At 37.4% G+C, this 20,684-nt stretch overlaps 1 protein-coding gene across 1 annotated transcript in view; it reads left to right on the top strand.

Annotated features, from left to right (window-relative positions):
- LOC131845194 (kinesin-like protein Klp68D) overlaps window positions 1-20,684 on the top strand; it is a 65,973-nt gene that overhangs the window by 15,875 nt on the left and 29,414 nt on the right. Inside the window, exon 4 of the mRNA XM_059194235.1 lies at window positions 1,630-1,902. Within this exon, the coding sequence (XP_059050218.1) occupies window positions 1,630-1,902 (273 nt within the window). The remainder of the gene's footprint in view (window positions 1-1,629; window positions 1,903-20,684) is intronic.

Here is a 20,684-nt window from a genome sequence, read left to right as displayed (position 1 = left end):
TAACCGTTTTTTTTTCTACATGCATATGAATATAAATACGGTACATGCACCAAAATAACATTTTCTACAATCTTTGTCTATCTGTTTGTTTGTTACGGTTAATCTCCGAAATGGTTGGATTGATTTTGACGGGATTTTTTTAGCAGGTAGCTGATGTAATAAGGAGTAACTTAGGCTACTTTTGTTTTAGAAAAATAAAGTTAAATTCCAACATCTAGTTATAAATAAATATTTTATTGGCGCCCCTTCTGAAATGCATTCTAGTGTTAGTTAAATGTTAGTTGCTGCACGCGACCTGCTACCAGCCACCGTCGCCGTCGCTTGATGGTCGGCAACAGTATCAACAAGTGCTTACTAACTAAATTCGCCTGGAATTTTATGGTTTAGCGTGATTCTATTATAAATGTATTGTTGTAACTAGATATTTAGTGCAATCTTAATAATATTGTAAATGTTTGTTACTCTTTCACGCAAAAATTATTGAACTGATTTTGATGAAACTTTACAGTAATATAGATTATGCATCAGAATAAGACATATATTGAAATTTAAGGGTGGTGAAACCGCGAGCACAGCTAGTATAATATAATAATATAAACGTAAACAGTACAGTTTTTATGTTTTTTTATCGAGTATATCACAAAAAATAATGTTTCTAAATTATAGCCTATATTTTTAACAATTTTTCTTTTATATTTTACTACTTGTGCGCGCGGTTTCACACGAGTTGCCTATGTGTTATTCTGATCTATAAGTTATATTACTGTAAGGTTTCATCAAAATCCGTTAGTACAAACATTTATTTCTTTTATTTATTTATCTATCTATCCATACTCATAAACTTTCGCGTTTATAATATTAGTAGGATGTCCTCACTGTAAGCGAATACCAGATAAGAAGTGTCCACGTTTGTGTAGCATTTTATGGGACATGTTAATTTTGTCGCTGCATACTGTTACAGTGTTATATGTCTGGTATGTTTGTTTAAATTATTGCCTTTTGTTCTCTTAATAATTCATTGTATATAACAATATAATCTACAAAGGAGCGTGTTGTTTGAATTCATCAAGGCTAGCTGTATACTGCGTACTTGCTCGATGCTCTTGATGACGTCAGCGCGTGAATTACATTCGGCTATATATTTTTGTTAAATATACATAATATATATGTTGTATATCTTAATCCTAATCATTATATAGTATAAAACAAAGTCGCTGTCGCTGTCTGTCCCTATGTAGGCTTAAATCTTTAAAACTACGCAACGGATTTTGACGCGGTTTATTTTAATAGATAGAGTGATTCGAGAGGAAGGTTTATATATATAATACATGTAGACCCGTGCAAAGCCGGGCGAGTACATAGTAATATTATGAATGTGAAAGTTTGTGAGTATGGATGTTTATTAATTGCCCTTGCGGTTTCACCTGCGTTAAATTTTAATAAAAAATATACCCTATTTGTTATTCTGCTGCATAAGCTATATTACTGTAAAGTTTCATCAAAATCCGTTCAGTACTTTTTGCGTGACAGAGTAACAAACATCCATCTATCCATACTCATAAACTTTCGCGTTTATCATACATATTAGTAAGGTATGAAGATATTAAAATAAACTTTATCTTTATCTAGTTACGCCCTCTGGTCGCGTCCGTGCTGGACGGGTTCAACGGCTGCGTGTTCGCATACGGCCAGACGGGTACGGGCAAGACGCACACGATGGAAGGCACCGCCGAGGACGAGGGCGTGATCCCGCGCGCCTTCCGCCACATCTGGTCACATATTGAGAACAACGCGTCGCCGGATGTTACTCACCTGGTGGCCTGCTCCTACGTGGAGCTGTACCTCGAGGACGTCAGGGATCTGCTGTCCAAGGATAACAAGAAGCTGACCATCAGGGGCCAGGTAAGGGGCTTGTTATATATGTTAGTATATAGGAGAAGTCTATCACAACTGTGCTGACCTTAGCTTAGCTGCCGAAAAACTGTGAAATTGGTAGTGTAAGATTTATATAATTGTATATGCATATTGGTAAATGTAACTGGCTCCTAATAAAGATAGGTGACACTGCATGTTGTCAACTCACCCGGCCGGCCATCGGCGATTCTGGGCCAGACGGATAAGGTCTGCCTCGGTGCAACTGTTAGGCAAATTGTAACACCTCGGCTGGAGGCTCCTCTGGAGTTGTACAAAAGTGGAAATTAAAGAAATATAATAATATTAAAGTAAATTAAAAAAAGGCACGGACGAATATGTCTGTGGAAAATTATATTAAAAAAAAAAAAAACTGCTGACCTATGACTTTATTTCTCACCACATTACAAGTATGTACCTCCTTGATTTTTTTTTAAAGGATGATAATGGAATAGTGCACCCGCCTGCGCTAACGGTTTACGCTGGCGGGCGGCACCAGTGAAGGATGATAAGATGAGCATGAGGTCAGGTCAGTTAGTCCGTCGTGACAAATTCACCAGAAATTTATCACGATGCTTTACAGGGGGGACCGCGTGGAGGTCAATCTGACATGGTACATTGCTAGCATTGGGGTAATTATGATGACGATTTAGGCTTTGATGTCGTCCAACGGGAGAGAAACCCCAAGTAATGCCGGTGACTTGTGACACTGGTGTAGGTTTAAAGGGCCCTTTTAAAATGCATTTATAATTTACTAAACAAACAAAACTAATTTAATAGTTATATTACAGTATTTTTTTGCGAACAACTTAATAGCAACTTGATAAGTAAATCTCGTTATCAGCAAATCTCGTCAGTACAGTCCAGTAGGTCCTCATAAGTTTTCATTAACACTCACTTTCACTACTTGTAGTTTTCCCCGCAGTCCCAATTATTTTAATTTATTTGTATAATTTTGCCATCTTAGTCAAATAAACCACATTGTTTAATAATAAACTCATTTCTAATACTCAATGTGAACCCTAACAATTTATATATATAAGACACCATACTCCTCTGAAACGGCTTGACCTTTATGAAATTGTATATGCATATTCAGTAGGTCTGAGAATCGGCTACTATATATTTTTCATACCCCTAAGTGATAAGGGTTGTCCACCCCTGACATAATTTTTTTATTTTTTGGGCAATATTTTTTTATTATGTGTCATTTAAAAATACATACAACCCTAAATTTTCACCCTTCTATCACCAACCCCTATTTGTTATAGCGTTATTAATTTATATCGCAAAACAACGTTTGCCGGGACAGCTAGTATATCTTCTAAATATATATAACTCAAAGGTGACTGACACAGTGATCTATCAACGCACAGCCCAAACCACTGGACCGATCGGGCTGAAATTTGGCATGCAGATAGATGTTATGACGTAGGCATCCGCTAAGAAAGGATTTTGATTAATTCTGCCCCCAAGGGTATAAAATAGGGGATTAAACTTTGTCAATTTTAAACCGATGGGGCTGAGACTTTGCATGCATAAAGCTACTATAACGTAGACATCCCCTAAGAAAGTATTTTTATAAATTCCAACCCTAAGAGGATAAATTAACGCAAGCGAAGCCGTGGGCAAAAGCTAGTTATATATATATATATGTTTATGCAAACTACACATATACTAAACCATTTTAAGGGCACCATGTCGTGCCATGACGTGTGTTCATTGACAAAACCATATTAATGAAAGTCCATATAATATAATCTTTGCATACAATAGTTAAACGAGCAGTTATGCACAATTTTATAGCATGGTTATGCGTACGTACAGAGTAGACTTAGTTCTGACGTACAGATACTCCAGCGATGTGTAACATTACGTCTGTTGCCCAAAAGTCACGTATCATCTGAGACTTTATTATGTAATGTTTGTAACAATTATCATTTGAAACAGTTTGACGATCTCAATAGTGTAGCGGTTAAACACAACGCTTTGGTGATGGTCGCGGATTCTATTCCTCGCACGGCGCAAATTAGTATTCACTACCTGTACCCGCGACTTCCTCCGCGTGGAATTTAAGTTTGTTATTCTATAATAAAAGATTTTTTTTAAAATAAAAGTAGTTGTGTGTGTTTCTAGTTTGAAATAAATTTAAATTAATAGTTAGTTTTTCATTTAATCATTTCACAGTTACCATTCTATACATTATCGGCCATGTACATATTTTATTTATTTCAGATATGTACATATCTATATTATGTTAGTAAACGACTTGTAAAATATGTTTATAATTCATATATTTATGCCTATTTCCACGTCCAGAAGCACTGGGTCCGCAGCAGTGCAGCGATATCCAGTGGCTCAGATAAATAATACATATTTTTGTATTTTCAAAAAAATATATATGTATTGAACATACTAAACATGTCTGTATATATAGATAACACCCAGACCGATATAAACAATTATATCTATACATATAAATAAAATGAATGAGGACCATGTCTTATGGAAAGTGTATAATATGAATGTGGATGGATGTAAAGGGAGGGGACGCCCTAAGAAAAGATGGATGGATTGTGTGAAAGATGATATGAATAAAAGAAGAGTATGTTTAGATATGACGACTGATAGAGAGCAGTGGAAGAGAATGACATACTGCGCCGACCACAAATAATGGGATAAAGGCAAGGCAATGATGATATAAATAAAATTGGAGTGTCTGTTTGTAATATTGATATAACCGTTTTTTACTACATGCATATGAATATAAATACGGTACATACACCAAAATAACATTTTTAACAATTTTTGTCTGTCTCTGTTTGTTCCGGCTAATCTATGAAATGGCTGGACCGATTGACGGGACATTTTGCTGGATGTAATAAGGAGTAACTTAGGCTACTTTTATTTTAGAAAAATAAAGTTAAATTCCACGCGGACGAAGTAGCGAGTAAAGCTAGTTTGAAGTAAATTTAAAATAGCAACATTACCTAAGAGTAAACTAAATGTATTTATGAATGAGAACTTATGGCCTGACGGAATTGCTTTCCGTAGATTTGTTACCTATAAAAGTAAGGTTAATAAGCAGGAGGGGTAGTACCTATAGTCGAGTATATAATATATTTATTACTTAATTTATTGTATGTATATAGATTTTTGTTTTGATATTTAATAATGGATATAAATACACAAAATTATGATAATTATATTGCTAAATGTGTAAGTTATAACTGTAAGTCACTAAAGAGGTCGATTCAATGTATACAAAACTTATGTAAGAATGTTGACATTATTGCCCTTCAGGAGACATGGCTGTTGCCACATGAGCTGGCGGTACTGGGTACCGTAGATAATTATTTTGGTTATTTTGGTAAATCTGCCGTTGACATGTCGATGGGGATATTAAGAGGAAGACCCTTTGGTGGAGTAGCACTCCTGTGGAGAAAATCTGTATTTACGTCTGTCTCTGTTATTCCATGTTTAAGTGACCGTATCGTTGCCGTTAAAGCTACATTCAGTGATCGCACTATGTTGTTTTTCAGTATATATATGCCAACGAATTCTCCTGATAATTTTATTGAATTTTGTAATATATTGAGTGAAATAGTAGCTATTGTTGAGAGTTCAGGTACTGAAAATGTATATATCATGGGAGATTTTAATGCGCATCCTGGTGAATTGTTCGAAACAGAATTATTAAATTTTTGTAATGAACAACATTGGAGTTGTGCTGACTATATTAAGTTGGGCAGGTGCTCGGGTACGTTTACGTTTATTAGTGATGTATGTGGAGGTAAACGCTGGTTGGACCATTTTATTGTGACTAAAGCAGCGTTAGGAACCGTGTGTGATGTCGAGGTTTATGACGATGTGTATTGGTCTGATCACTTTCCGCTTGTAATGCATATTAACCTGGGTGTAATGACTACGAATACCATAGTAAGATACCAAGAATGGCTAAGAGATCCAGTTATATGGGGCACGAGAACAGTGGAGCAGATGGATCATTATTACCAGTTGTGTACAGAAAGTTTGAGTGTTATAAATGTTCCTTTCGAGGTCAGTCATTGTGGTAACAGCATATGTTGCAATGAAGAACATAGGCAGGCAATTGACATTCTCTATAGTAATATTATTTCAGTAATTAGAAAAGCGGCTATTTGTAGTGGCAAACCGGGAAAGGGCACACGGAGAAAGCGTGGTGTGCCTGGCTGGAATAGGTATGTTAGGGATGCTCATAGAGAGGCGAGACAGGCTTTTATAAATTGGAAGTTTTATGGACAACCCCGATACGGGCCTCTGTTTGTAAATATGAGACAAAAGAGTAAATTCTTTAAGCAAAAATTAAAATATTGCCAAAATAATGCAGAACAAATAAAGTTAAATATTTTGAGTGCAGAGCATAAGGGCAAGAATTTTATAAAGTTCTGGAACTTAGCTAAAAAACTTAGCCCTAAACCTTCCGTTCCTGTGAGCGTCAATAGCTTGAGTGACCCAAAGGACATTGCGGATTTGTTCAAAAACCACTTTAAAATTGATCCAGTTCTACAATCCCGAGTGCGATCGGATTGTCCTGGAAGTGCTAAGTCGGGGGTACCAGTACATTTTTCTACGGAAGAGATAAAAGACGTTATTAATTCTATGACGAGGGGTAAATCCCCGGGTCACGATTCGCTCAGTATAGAACACTTCCAGTGTGCAGGTCCGCAACTCCTTAGGGTATTGACTATATTGTATAATTTATGTGTACAACACTCTTATCTTCCGAGTGCATTAATGAGGACTATAGTTGTACCCATTGTAAAAAATAAAAATGGTGATCTATCTAACAAGGACAACTATAGACCCATTTCATTGGCTACGATTGCTGCGAAGGTGCTTGACGGTATTCTTGAGAGGCGAATATGCAAATATTTTAAGTGTCACGATGCGCAATTTGGTTTTCAGCCAGGATTATCGACTGAGACTGCTATTATGGCTCTCAAGAAGACTGTCAGGTACTATACCGATCGAAGTACACCTGTTCATGCGGCTTTCTTGGATCTTTCCAGGGCATTTGACCTGGTTGATTATAAAATACTATGGTCAAAAATGCGCCGACTAGCTGTACCCGATGAGTTGGTTAATTTGTTTAAATATTGGTACGATCATCAAATTAATCAGGTCAAATGGTCGGGATCATTCTCGGAGGAGTATACCTTGGCGTGTGGGGTGAGGCAGGGGGGGGCTGTCTTCTCCTGCACTCTTCAGTATGTATGTGGATGATCTAATTGAGGGGCTTAGCAGTACCGGGATCGGGTGCTCTATACATGGAACTATAGTTAATAGTATAAGTTATGCGGACGATATGGTGCTGTTGAGTCCGTCAATTAGTGCACTTCGGCGGCTACTGAAGATGTGTGAGGAATATGCAGAGTCTCACGGGCTCCGATACAATGTGAAAAAGAGTGAAGTCATGATGTTTCATAGTAATAATACCAAACTAAAATATATGCCAGCGCTGTGTATTTATGGTACACCATTGAATCGGGTGTCGCGATTTAAATACCTCGGTCACATTGTATCGGAAGACTTAAGTGATGATTCTGATATAGAGAGGGAGCGAAGAGCGTTGTCGGTCCGATGTAATGTGCTGGCCCGTAGGTTTGCACGGTGTAATAACGACGTGAAGACAACGTTGTTTAAAGCGTATTGTCAGTCGTTTTACACGTGCAGCCTGTGGTTTAGGTACACGCAGAGGGCATACAACGCTCTTCGCGTACAATATAATAATGGGTTTAGGATGTTGTTTGGGCTCCCTCGATTTTGTAGCGCATCAGAGATGTTTGCAGCAGCGCGGATAGATGGTTTTGAAGCCATAATGCGAAATAGAACTGCATCACTGATGTGTAGAATTCGGGGGAGCGCAAACAGCCTCCTAAACACCATATCCAATATGTCGGACTGTCCACTTCAGGGGCACTGGATATCGCTGCATTGCTGCGGACCCAGGGCCTCTGGACGTGGACAGAGACATAAATATATGAATTAAATATATGAAATTGTAAATTACTAACATAGTTAATAAGTTGTTTTACTAACATAATATGGATGGATCAATATCTGAAATAAATGAAATAATAATAATAATTACATAATAAAACATATGTTGGTCTGTTGGTACGTACGTACAGGGGTTTATTGTTTCGTTCATTGATTGATTAGCATTGTACCTTTTGTATAGCCAGGGTCACTGCAATTTGAAATATGTGCTGTTGTCAAGGTCCACAGTATAACAGAGCGACTAGTATTATATCTGTAGTTCAAAAGTAGACAAATCAGCGATATAATTTAGTTTAGTATTTAATAACCTCGGTGGTATAGCGGTTTCGGACATCTTTCGGGGGACGCGGGTTCAATCTCTTCGCCATTTAAGACATAATACGTGATTTTTTTTATGAAAGTGTAGGAAAGAAATTAAGAAGATCACAAAGGATATACTGGAATTACCTTTAAATAAATTCATGATTTTAAATAAAATTAATTAATCTGTTAAATCGTATTTACTGAGCAAGGCCTATTACTCACTAAACGATTATTTGAATGAATTGAATGATCATCATCATCATCTGCTTCTTTCTTATTCCTGGATGTACGGTAAAACTCTCATGAAAATGATTGAAAGAGTTGATGAAAGGCCGTATAAGCTTGAAACTTATTTTTTTAGGCTGTTGATAAAATATAACTAAATATAGGATGTAAAAATTTTACCCTTAAGTTGGTAAAATAAATTATTATGGAAATTCGTCATTCTTGATGCTAGAGAGATGAAACTTTTGATTATTAGATATGTTTTCTTTATCAAGGTCACTACGCCACGCGGACGAAGTCACAGGCACAGCTAGTGCAGTATAAGTCCAAGATTACCATTTTTAAATTGCAATATAAATATTAACGTCATAAAACGTATGTCAAACAGCTAGGTGTGACATCCACATGTGTATAAGAAACATCAATATTGTCATAACGTGCCGAGCCGCGGCCTTCCTGTTTGTTAGGAAAATACTGACATCACCACATCACCACTTCAGTAAATAACAGCTACAACTTGTGGGTCAGTACTTGATATAACTCTGTTGCGTGCAACGGCGTATTTAAGGGGGGTCATGGGGGGTCATGACCCCCTCCCACTCAGCTGGTTCCAGGACTTAGGTGGACTACCAATTGAACATAATGATTTTATTTATATATTTTGACACCATACAGATTTTATGTAACTATATACCTTCAATATTCAATTAATTATATTTAATTAGTGCTTCTCTGGATGTCTTCAAGAGAAGAAGGCAATATGTACAAGTTATTATGTGTTAAGTTTTTCAAGTGTACAATAAAGAATAAATATTTTTAAGTACAGTACTTACGTACATTAATAAAATACCTCCTTTTTACTTGTAGCTGTTGTTATCAAAATATAATTATAAGTTCTTGACTTGACCACGACTATGTGACCATCTCCTGGAGTCAAAGCTGGATCCGCCCTTGAAAGTAACTAACTATAATGATAATAATGTTTAACATGCATTACTAATAGTAAAAATACTCATCAGACGCTTGGTTTATATCCTCAAAAAAAGGTTAATATGAAATGTTTAAACCGCTTCATTTTATTTGTCCTTTAAAAAACAGAAACGCGTTGGAAACATCATTTATTCGTAATTGTTTCATGGTCACACAATCAATACATAAATTATATGATATCAGCAAGATATTGATTATCCACCGATAGCCGTGTGACGTAGTCAACGTGCGGAGTTTGAACGACGGTCAATATATATATATATATTTTTATTTCTTTTTAAATTTAGGGACTTTTGTACCATCTAAGTACATGTCAATCCCATTGTACCCTGAAACCAATCGCTCCATTACCTCACCAGTGAACAAATTGCCTTAGCCGCACCGCCAGGTCAATAAAATTTGTAAACAGCATTCGTTAGTGGGACAAGCAAATGCTGTGTCGAATATACATACAACAAATCACTCTAAACAAGTGCGGTTTCAGAGGAGCTTCCTCCCGCGTACACTTAGATTGTGGAATGAACTACCTGCCGAGGTTTTCTCACGAGACAGCATGGGGTTTTTTAAGAAGAGTATATTTATTAGGCACATTGATTGAAGTAGAAAAAGTATAATCCATCACATTTAAAATAAGTATTGTTGCTAAGTAACAGTTTGTGTGTAACGTGCAACTGCAATCGGAACGAAATAAGTATAGGTCCAACAGAAATTGTTAGTATTTTAACAGATTTAATTTTGGATATGTTTTTGCTAGTAGTTCTATTGTTTACTCTTCTATATATTGTATATTATGTATGTTATTTAAATGTAGAGATGTAGAATGTCTTAAATGTAATGGATTAAGGGACCGTATTAGGCACATTGATTGAAGTAGAAAAAGTATAATCCATCACATTTAAAATAAGTATTGTTGCTAAGTAACAGTTTGTGTGTAACGTGCAACTGCAATCGGAACGAAATAAATTATATTTACAACTGTATACGTAATCCACTGAATATCTCTATCAATATTAAGGTTTCTTAACGGTCGGTAACGCGCACGTGATAACATTTTTTACAATTTTTGTCTGTCTGTTTGTTCCGGCTAATCTCTGTAATGGCTGGACCGAATTTGACGGGAGTTTTTTTTGGCAGGTAGCTGATGTAATAAGCAGTAACTTAGGCTACTTTTTAGAAAAAAAAGTTAAATTCCACGTGACATATTCGCGTGTACAGCTAGAATAGAAATAAAATAACAACAATATGAGTTCATTCAGTATCATAAAAAACGATTCATGCTTTCTTTAGCGGCACACGAAATCTATGAGACAGCATTCCGAATGAGCGGTAGATTAAAAAAAAAAAAATGTTATGACTATTCAAAAGTGCTTCAATGTAAGTTTATTTGAATAAATGATTTTCTATTCTTTCTATTATTGATTCATAAATTGGTAATATTGCTGGTTCAGTCCATTCACCTGATAACGAGTTAGCGCCGCAATATCTGGCGCTCCGCCAAGACTAACATTACTTCTTATCGCTCAAAAGAAATAACCCAATAAACTTTAGCATTCATTCACTTTATTACGTGTACCATTTTTGTCAGGATCGATATGATAGTGATCAAAATACCATAGTTATTATTAGTCTTCACGATTTGAGAGTTATGTTTTCAACTAGCAAATGCCTTTTTTTTAAATTTATGTAGAAAGCTAGAAAAAGCGTGGACGACCCCGATTTTTTATTTATTTATTCACTTATTTCAGGCAACTAGGCCCATATTATAAATACTTTATAGACTAACATACATATAATATAATATTTAAATACTAATACTATGATATTGTCTGTGTGATCACGCCCCTGAATACGGCAATCTGCCACGGTAGAGCAGATATACCACACCTTTCGGCCAGTAGTCCTCTTTCATGAAGGTGGGCAGCAAGTCGGTGGGGACCAGGGCCACAAACGTTTTGAAACTCGCGTTGTGACTCGACTTCAGCTGCGTTACCCTCAATGTCAGGTTACTCTTGGTACGAATATAATCGACAATGTCCTGCTCCTTAGTGGCGTAATGTAGACGGGACAGGTACATTGTCGTGGTCGGTGTAGCAGCACGCAGCAGAAAGTTGGGCCCAGTGAGTGCAGTGCCACAATGATTCCTATTGACCCTGTTTGTGCGCCTCTTCTTTTGTACCACGACGAAGCCATCATCGTCGCGGTTACCAGTGGCAGCACACGTAGGGTCAATGTTCAGTGCCGTTTTTGGCACACGCCACTGTACTGAAGCAGTCGGTTTGTTAGCGACGACGGCGGCAAAATCTCGACGCTGTGGTTGCACCGAGGATTTTGTTAGCGCTGCTTCCACATTAACATGGATGTCAGTAGTTAGTAAGGACCTTAAGGACAAAGGAAACATAGAGGCAGCAACAGTCCAAAATAGATCCACTGGAGAAGAAAGATTAGGAGAGCCGACCCCAAATGAAATGGGATAAGGCCGGAAGAAGTAGAAAGGTAAAAATGCCGGTCTCTGTTGCAGTTTAGAATAATTTTGAGGTCAAAATAATAGATCAAGCCCTCTAGTATATTTGTAGAGTAATGTAGTAAACTCACTAAACGATTACTTGAATGACGAGCGTGCATGGCAATAGTTGTTCATGTACGGGGATTCATTTAATGTTAGACATAGACACCTATATAAATATACATTGTAAATAAACTGGCTTTTAAAAAAAAAGTAATTCAATTGAGTTTCTTGCCAGTTCTTCTCAATTGGATCTACATATATACCAAACTGGACGGTAAGGAAAAAACTAAATTATAATGTAAAAACTTGACGTTCATAATCGGCTAAAATGTCCTACATGAATAAATGATTTTTTAATTTGAATGCTTCATTACATAGTACAAAACAAAGTCTGTCGCTGTCCTTCCCTATTTATGCTTAAATCTTTAAAACTACGCAACGTATTTTGAAGCAGTTTTTTTGGAGGATGGTATTTTAGTTTCTAGCGGTTAGTATGCTGGTGAAACTTAGCAGCTGGTATTAATCCGAACAATTCCTCAGAACACTCCCCGTGATATATGCGGTAGAAAATGCACAGAGATGCAATATCTCGCCGCAGATCCGATGGGTCGACTCTGCCACAAAGACGTTGATTAACAATGGTTATGGCTGCTCGTTTTTTTTTCTTCGGACTACTCTAATGCTGTTGGCCGCAGCTGGCCTTTGCAGTTTCATCGGACGATTGGGGGCGAATGCAGATGGCACTCCAAACCCGCGGAAGGACATATGGAGCGGCTGAAGGCCAACTCTCGCCTGACGGATACGACTTTAGTCTGAGGGCACCGCTATTGGTTCGAATCTCGGCTCAGGTCGTCGTAATATCGATCCCCGTTTGAAGGGGATCCAGGGGATCGGAGGGGACTGCCTGCTCAGTTCTGCTATGGTATACTATAATCCTTTATATTTAGAATACCTATCGTATATTGTTCCAGTTGTCTCTGGTCATCAGTTTGGCCGTCAGCATGTTTCCATGATTATTACATAAAAAAAACTTGTTTCCCAAAATAAATCGAAGATGTACACTTCGTACTTGCGACCGGGGTACGGACAGCAATTACTTTTACTACTAGGTCAAGTGGCTCGTGACTATTGCTTGTTTTTTTTTTCTTTATCGGATGACTGGCCACTGGGTATGCAATAAATAATTCAAATGTACGGAGGCGCGTAATTCGGAAACATCAGTTCAGTATATTTTTTTTTTTATTAATAATGGGTGAAGACGTCCGCGCCGCGATATTCAGACAGCCCAAAAACCTCGAAATGAAACACCACATACGAGGGAAAGAGTATAATGATATCAAAAATGGTGTAACAAAATACTGAATAATAAAATTTTACAATCGTGTATATCAATCGATGAAAACGAAATAATATCGAGTTTCAGAAATCTAACAGCGCCATCTAGTATTCATTTCGGAACTAAATTACGTAAACAACATTTGCATTCTACAGATAATCATTGTGAGATATATAACTTATTTGCTACATTATTTTTATACTAACAGTACTATTTAATTATACAGATACTATATTTATAATTAATACGTACTAGATATAGTGGCGCCCTCAACAATGGGATTGCGCGTATTCTTATCATATTACTAGCTGTTACTCGCGAGTTTGTCCGCACGGACCTAGTTTTTAATTAAAATAATAGCATCATAAGTTACTCTTTTATAACATTAGCTAATATTGGCGAAAGTCTCATCAAAATCGGTCCCACCGTTTCTGAGATTAGCAAGAACAAATGAAAATTAAATTAAATTAATGAAACAAGCAGACTTCTGTCTGACATTTTTTTTTGTTATTAATTAAATTTTTGGTGCATGTAATGTCTATATTTGACTTTATAGTGTACTAGCTACTCGCCCCGGCTTCGCACGGGTATACACATGTATTATACATATAAACCTTCCTATAGAATTACTCTATCTATTAAAAAAACCGCTTTAAAATCTGTTGCATAGTTTTATAGATTTAAGCATACATAGGGACGGACAGACAGCGACAGCGACTTTGTTTTGTACTATGTAATGGCAATATGCATTTACTGGTAATTTGATTTGATATGATCGAGATCTGAGAATATTTCGGTTTCACCTTTAAATAAATAAATTGAAAATATTTCTTATTTAGAATGTTTTATTAAGAAACACATGTTGAGTAAAGAGTATTGCATTGTAAACGACAGAAGATATGTACATATTCTGTGCAAATATTGTGTTAACACATTGATTATTTATCAGAATACTAGCTACTCGCCCCGGCTTCGCACGGGTGTACCTGTATCATCAACAACCTTTCTCATGAATCACTCTATCTATTTAAAAAACCGCTTCAAAATCCGTTGCGTAGTTTTAAAGATTTAAGCATGCATAGAGACGGACAGACAGCGACAGCGACTTTATTTTATACTATGTAATGATTAATACGTGAAGCAAAAACTTTTTTTTTTTTATTCATTTATTCATTTATTTATTGCTATTACATGTTGTAACAAAATTGGTCTTAATTTACTAAAAGTATAGAATCAAACATGAACCCTGAAAGGGCACAGCAATCACATTAATAAATCTTATATAAACTACATAATTAAATTTTTACATTATATATATGTATCGTCGATTAGTATAAAAAATAAAAAAAAAACTTTGTAACTCTTTTTACGATTATTGCCCCCCACGGAGGGGTAAGAAATTTCGCACACTTACAGCCGTGCCCGCGTTTCACTCGCGTTATATTTCTATATAAAATATAGCCTATGTGTTATTCTGATGTATAAGCTATATTACAAACATACATCCATACTCATTGATTATCGCATTTATATTAGTAGGATAGGGTTGCCAACACCAAATTTAAAAAACTAGGATTTGAAGTTGGAAATACCCGGTCAATTTAGGTTAAGACCAGTAATATACTTGTTATAATTATATTATTATACTAGCTGTTCCCGCGACTTCGTCCGTGTGGAATTGATCTTTATTTTTCTAAATTTTATTTCTAAAATATTTTTTTTTTTCTAAGTTTCTCCTTATTGCATCAACTGCAAAAAATGTCCGGTCAAAATCGGTTCAGCCATTTCAGAGATTAGCCGGAACAAACAGACCGACAGACAGACAGTTAAAATTATAAGAAATGTTATTTTGGTATATGTACCGTATGTATATTCATATGCATGTAGTAAAAAACAGTTATTTCAATATTACAAACAGACACTCCAATTTTATTTATATGTATAGATTTATATATAATGTCAATAGGCTAAATTCATAAAAATCAAGTAATGGTTATAATTAGTCTTTAATACTTAGGTAAAAGGATTTAAAAAAAACTTTACTATTCGATTCTAAAAATGGCGCGCGTATATTGAAAATACATGATCTTACAAGGGCGTTTTAAAAACCCAGGACGCTGCTTAAAAACTATCCAGGACACCCCAGGACACTACAAAAACTAGGACATGTCCAGGGAAAACAGGACGGTTGGCAATTGTATAGTAGGATGAACTGTGATCGAACCCACGACTATTGAAAAGTAATGTAGTTGAACAACTGGACCGCTGAGGTCAGTTAAAAGTTGTTATTATAGAACGTTACGTCTGAGTTAGAGATGTGCTAACTCGTAATAAACATGACTCGAGTTGAAATCGAGTTAACTCGAGTTACCTGGAATAAAAAGTTTTTTTTATTTCCAACAATTCTAATGTTTTTGGGCGCAGCTAGCCTTGAAAGCTTCACCGAACTATAGGGGGCGAGTAGAAATGACACTTTAAAGCCGCGGAAGAGCTTATAGAACGCATAATCATTTTAATGATAACATAACCGGACGAATATGTGAAACAAAAATGATAACAACCTCAAATCAATACTGAAATATTTGTGACAATTGTATGATATGAAATGATCGGAAAATTTTATGTCATTGTTAGCTCGATGACAGAATCATGCTCTCGCTCTTTCACTTGATTCATTCATTTACCAATTTGAATTCTTTCAACTCGAGCTGGCAGAATTCAACTCGAGTTAACTCGAGTTGACACATCTCTAGTCTGAGTGTCTATGTACGTTTACATGTAATTATTGTGTATTCAATACTTTATTTTGCAACAGCTATATAATTTAAATATACTTCCTACATGTAATATTGAAGGTCATAATTTTATGATTCACGTGCTGTACTCACCATTTCGCTCGCGTAGAAAAGTAACTTCGGGCAGCATTTTTAAAATTCAAAATATCTTTATTCATGTAGGTCTGTTACATACTCTTATGATATGTCCAATCTACCGTCAGTGCGGAATGATATAGAGATGAGAAGAACTGACAAGAAACTCAGCTCGTATTCTTTTCAAATAATAGTGGAATATGTTTATGATAATACACAGTCATTAAAATTCAAATTTGGGAGAATAGAGTGACCACCAGCATATGCTATCGCAAAGAACGAAAAAATTTATTCAGTCTTCGTAACCGGAACAGACCAGTCCCCACAAGCAGCACCCGTTCACGAGAATGACGGATTTAATTATTTAAGCTAAATGTTTTCATCCCCCATCCAACCTTTTACAACCCTTTCGCATTAAAATGGCCCTTTTTTGTCTATTGGTATATGTTCTTATTTTTTTATACCATGTAGTTTTCCAAATTTCATTTAAATCGGTTCAGTATAAACGTGACAGCGTAGCAGACAGACAAACAGACAGTTACTTTCGCATTTATAATATTAACTAGCTACCCACCCCGGCTATGCACGGGTGTATATGTATTACACATATAAATCCGTTGCGTAGTTTAAAAGATCTAAGGGAGCAGATATGGAAAGCGATTTTATTTTATACTATTTTGTTAATTACAAGTAATTTTGTTGCCTATTAATATGGGTACCTATTTTCATCATATTCTCTCTCACTCTCTTTCTCTCTTCCTAGCTATATATCCCACATGATCATGGAGTCAGCTTTAACAAAAATAAGTTTTGTCTACCACTGACTCCTGTCCCAGACATCGATCTCAGAGACCTCACACTCTATGCTAGTTGGGATGGGAAGATGTTGTTGCTATTGACATGTCCCTAGTAACAACATCTTCCCATCGGGGATAGGGGATTGTTAGTAATGTGGATTCATGACCCCGTTACTAGCAATGTACCATGTCAGGTTGACCTCCACGCGGTTCCCCCTGGAAACCATCGTGATAAATTTCTGGTAAATATGCCACGATGGGCTAACTGACCTGACCTCATGTTCATCTGATCATCCTCCACTGGTGCCCCGCCAGCGTATACCGTTAGCGCAGGCGGGTGCACCATTCCATTATCATCCATGAAAAAAAACACATCTTCCCATCCCTACCTTAGCCTGCCTATGCCCCTTCGACCAGGAACAGAAAGTTGCAGTTTTTTCAGTTTTATAAATAAAACAATAAGATGTCTATACACTACCGATGTATTGATCACGGACACCCACGGTTGAGGGTGTCCCGCCATTTATGTAGGGTGTAACGGTTTAGCACACCGCTCCACTTGCGATGATCGCGAGTTTGATTCCTCACACGGTGCAAACATTGTATTCATGAACTAGCTGTTCTCGCGACTTCGTCCGTGTGCTTAAGTTACTCCTGATTACATCAGCTACCTGCCAAAAAAACTCCAGTCAAAATCGGTCCAGCCATTTCAAAGATTACCCGGAACAAACAGATAGACAGACAGACAAAAATTGTAAAAAATGTTATTTTGGTGTATGTACCGTATTTATATTTATATGCATGTAGTAAAAAACTGTTACTTCAATATTACAAACAGACACTCCAATTTTATTTATATGTATAGATATAATTGTTTATATTGGTCTGGGTGTTTTCTATGTATATTATGTATGTATTTACAAAAAATAGCATTACCGTGGAACTAGATGGCGTTGTGTCAATTGTCCAGGGGAAAAAAATATATATGTATATATTTTAATGTAAGTACCGTACATTCATTCATATGCATTTAGTAGAAACGCTGTCAATTTGATATTACAAACAGACACTCATTTTACTTATTTATATGTTTTTTTTGTAATCTCAGGAAAATTCGCACAGCACCATTTAGACCCAAGTTAAGCTAATTAAAGCTTGTGTTATGAGTACTAGATAACTGATACATATACATAGATATTTTTTTTTTGTAAATACATATTATACATAGAAAACACCCAGACCGATACGAACAATCATCCTCATGAATACAAATGTTTGTGCCGTGCGAGGAATCGAACCCGCGACCATCGGTCGCAAAGCGGTGTGAAACCGCTAGATCACTGAGGTCGTCAAATGTGTTTTCTACATACAATGTTAGTATGAAATTTATGGTTTCATATCAGTCAGTGTCGGTATGTGAAACGATGCGTGCGGCAAAAATGAAAGTGTAATTTGGCCAAATTACAAATTAATTCTGTGTTAAATTATTAAATTATGTATGTATGAGAACGTAAAGAGATGGATGGGCTGTCTGAAAGATGATATGGTAAGAATAGAACCTAGATCGGTAGTTGCTGCGTCTGTTTGTGTGTGGCGACGACAGTCGCAGTGTCGTGCAATGACGTCGGCGGTGACTGTTGGCTGTACAGACAGCATTTTTTGCTTTATTTTTCCAGTTTCAATTTTTCGTCCAGAGATTATATCAGTGTTTTACTGTAAATAACGAGATGACTGCGAATAGGGATGAATGGAAGAGAAGAACATACTACGCCGACCACAAATAAATGGGATAAGGAAGAAGCAGAAGCAGATGATGAGTCGTTCTCTGTTAAATTATGTATGAGAATGTAACATTATGTCGGACCGTTTGTCCCAAAAGTATCGTATATATTTTATGGCACGCAATCTTGTACAGATTTAATTTGTAGGTGTACGGAATTTAGGACTAGGCTTGGCTCACACTCAGCTCTGGATCTTAATTTTTCTCGAGGTGGGGCCAAAACAAAAAAATTTCCCGCTCGCCCCCTCCGGCCAAATTGCCTCTCCTAACACTCCCCCGCTCGCCCCCTCCGGCCAAATTGCCTCTTCTAACACTCCCCCGCTCGCCCCCTCCGGCCAAATTGCCTCTCCTAACACTGCCCCGCTCGCCCCCTCCGGCCAAATTGCCTCTCCTAACACTCCCCCGCTCGCCCCCTCCGGCCAAATTGCCTCTCCTAACACTGCCCCGCTCGCCCCCTCCGGCCAAATTGCCTCTCCTAACACTCCCCCGCTCGCCCCCTCCGGCCAAATTGCCTCTCCTAACACTGCCCCGCTCGCCCCCTCCGGCCAAATTGCCTCTCCTAACACTCCCCCGCTCGCCCCCTCCGGCCAAATTGCCTCTCCTAACACTCCCCCGCTCGCCCCCTCCGGCTAAATTGCCTCTTCAACACTCCCCCGCTCGTCCCCTCCGGCCAAATTGCCTCTCCTAACACTCCCCCGCTCGACCCCTCCGGCTAAATTGCCTCTCCTAACATTAACCCGCTAGCCCCCTCCGGCCAAATTGCCTCTCCTAACATTAACCCGCTAGCCCCCTCCGGCCAAATTGCCTCTCCTAACATTAACCCGCTAGCCCCCTCCGGCCAAATTGCCTCTCCTAACATTAACCCGCTAGCCCCCTCCGGCCAAATTGCCTCTCCTAACATTAACCCGCTAGCCCCCTCCGGCCAAATTGCCTCTCCTAACATTAACCCGCTAGCCCCCTCCGGCCAAATTGCCTCTCCTAACACTCTCCCGCTCGCCCCCTCCGGCCGACATTTTCATTTGCAAAATGCTATATATTTAGCATAGAATGTGGTTATTGCTGTTAATTTATTATGGCTATATTAACAGTTATATCTTCATTTTTAAATGCATTGAACACAAACAATTTACTTGACGTCCGATTGTCAATGTCAAAGGTGCCTGAAAAATTATGAGTTATATATTTTTTTTTATGGATGATAATGGAATGGTGCACCCGCCTGCGCTAACGGTTTACGCTGGCGGGGCACCAGTGGAGCATGATAAGATGAGCATGAGGTCAGGTCAGTTAGCCCATCGTGACAAATTCACCAGTAATTTAACACGATGATTTCCAGGGGGAACCGCGTGGAGGTCGACCCGACATGGTACATTGCTAGCTATAGGGTTATCAATCCACATTACTAACAATTTCCTTCCCCCCTGAGTTATATATTCGTCTGCCAAGTTTGAATCTGCCGCCCCCAGAACGTGCCGCCCCTTAGATCCGGGGTTGCTTACACTGATCTATAATAATTACATTTTTTTTTATTTTTGACCCTCAATTTTATTTATATGTATAGATTGGTAATAGTATTTCTCATATAGATTTATATTGTGTACACAATAATGTTACACTATTATATTATTAGCTATAGATATGTAGGTACATAAGTTTGAGACAATCGTGTAAAAACAAATTTGACAATATAATTGAGGAAATACATATATGTATGTGATTGTTAGTCAAAATTATTGTGTGTATATAAATATAATCGTACGACCTTGTTCAAATACAATATTTACCTGAATCTTTGAGGTGTCAATTATACAATACATATATGATTTAACTGCGGCATAAACAAACATACTTCTAGCTGTTACGTTGGAGCCGCTATTATTTATGTTTATTGTGGTCTTTGTAGTACCAGGAAGAGGGAGTTGAA

The sequence above is a fragment of the Achroia grisella genome, unplaced genomic scaffold (genome assembly GCF_030625045.1).
Source record: "Achroia grisella isolate CSIRO2021 unplaced genomic scaffold, CSIRO_AGI_Agris_v1 utg460, whole genome shotgun sequence".
Lineage (NCBI taxonomy): Eukaryota > Metazoa > Arthropoda > Insecta > Lepidoptera > Pyralidae > Achroia > Achroia grisella.
This window is presented reverse-complemented; position numbering and strand designations above follow the sequence as displayed.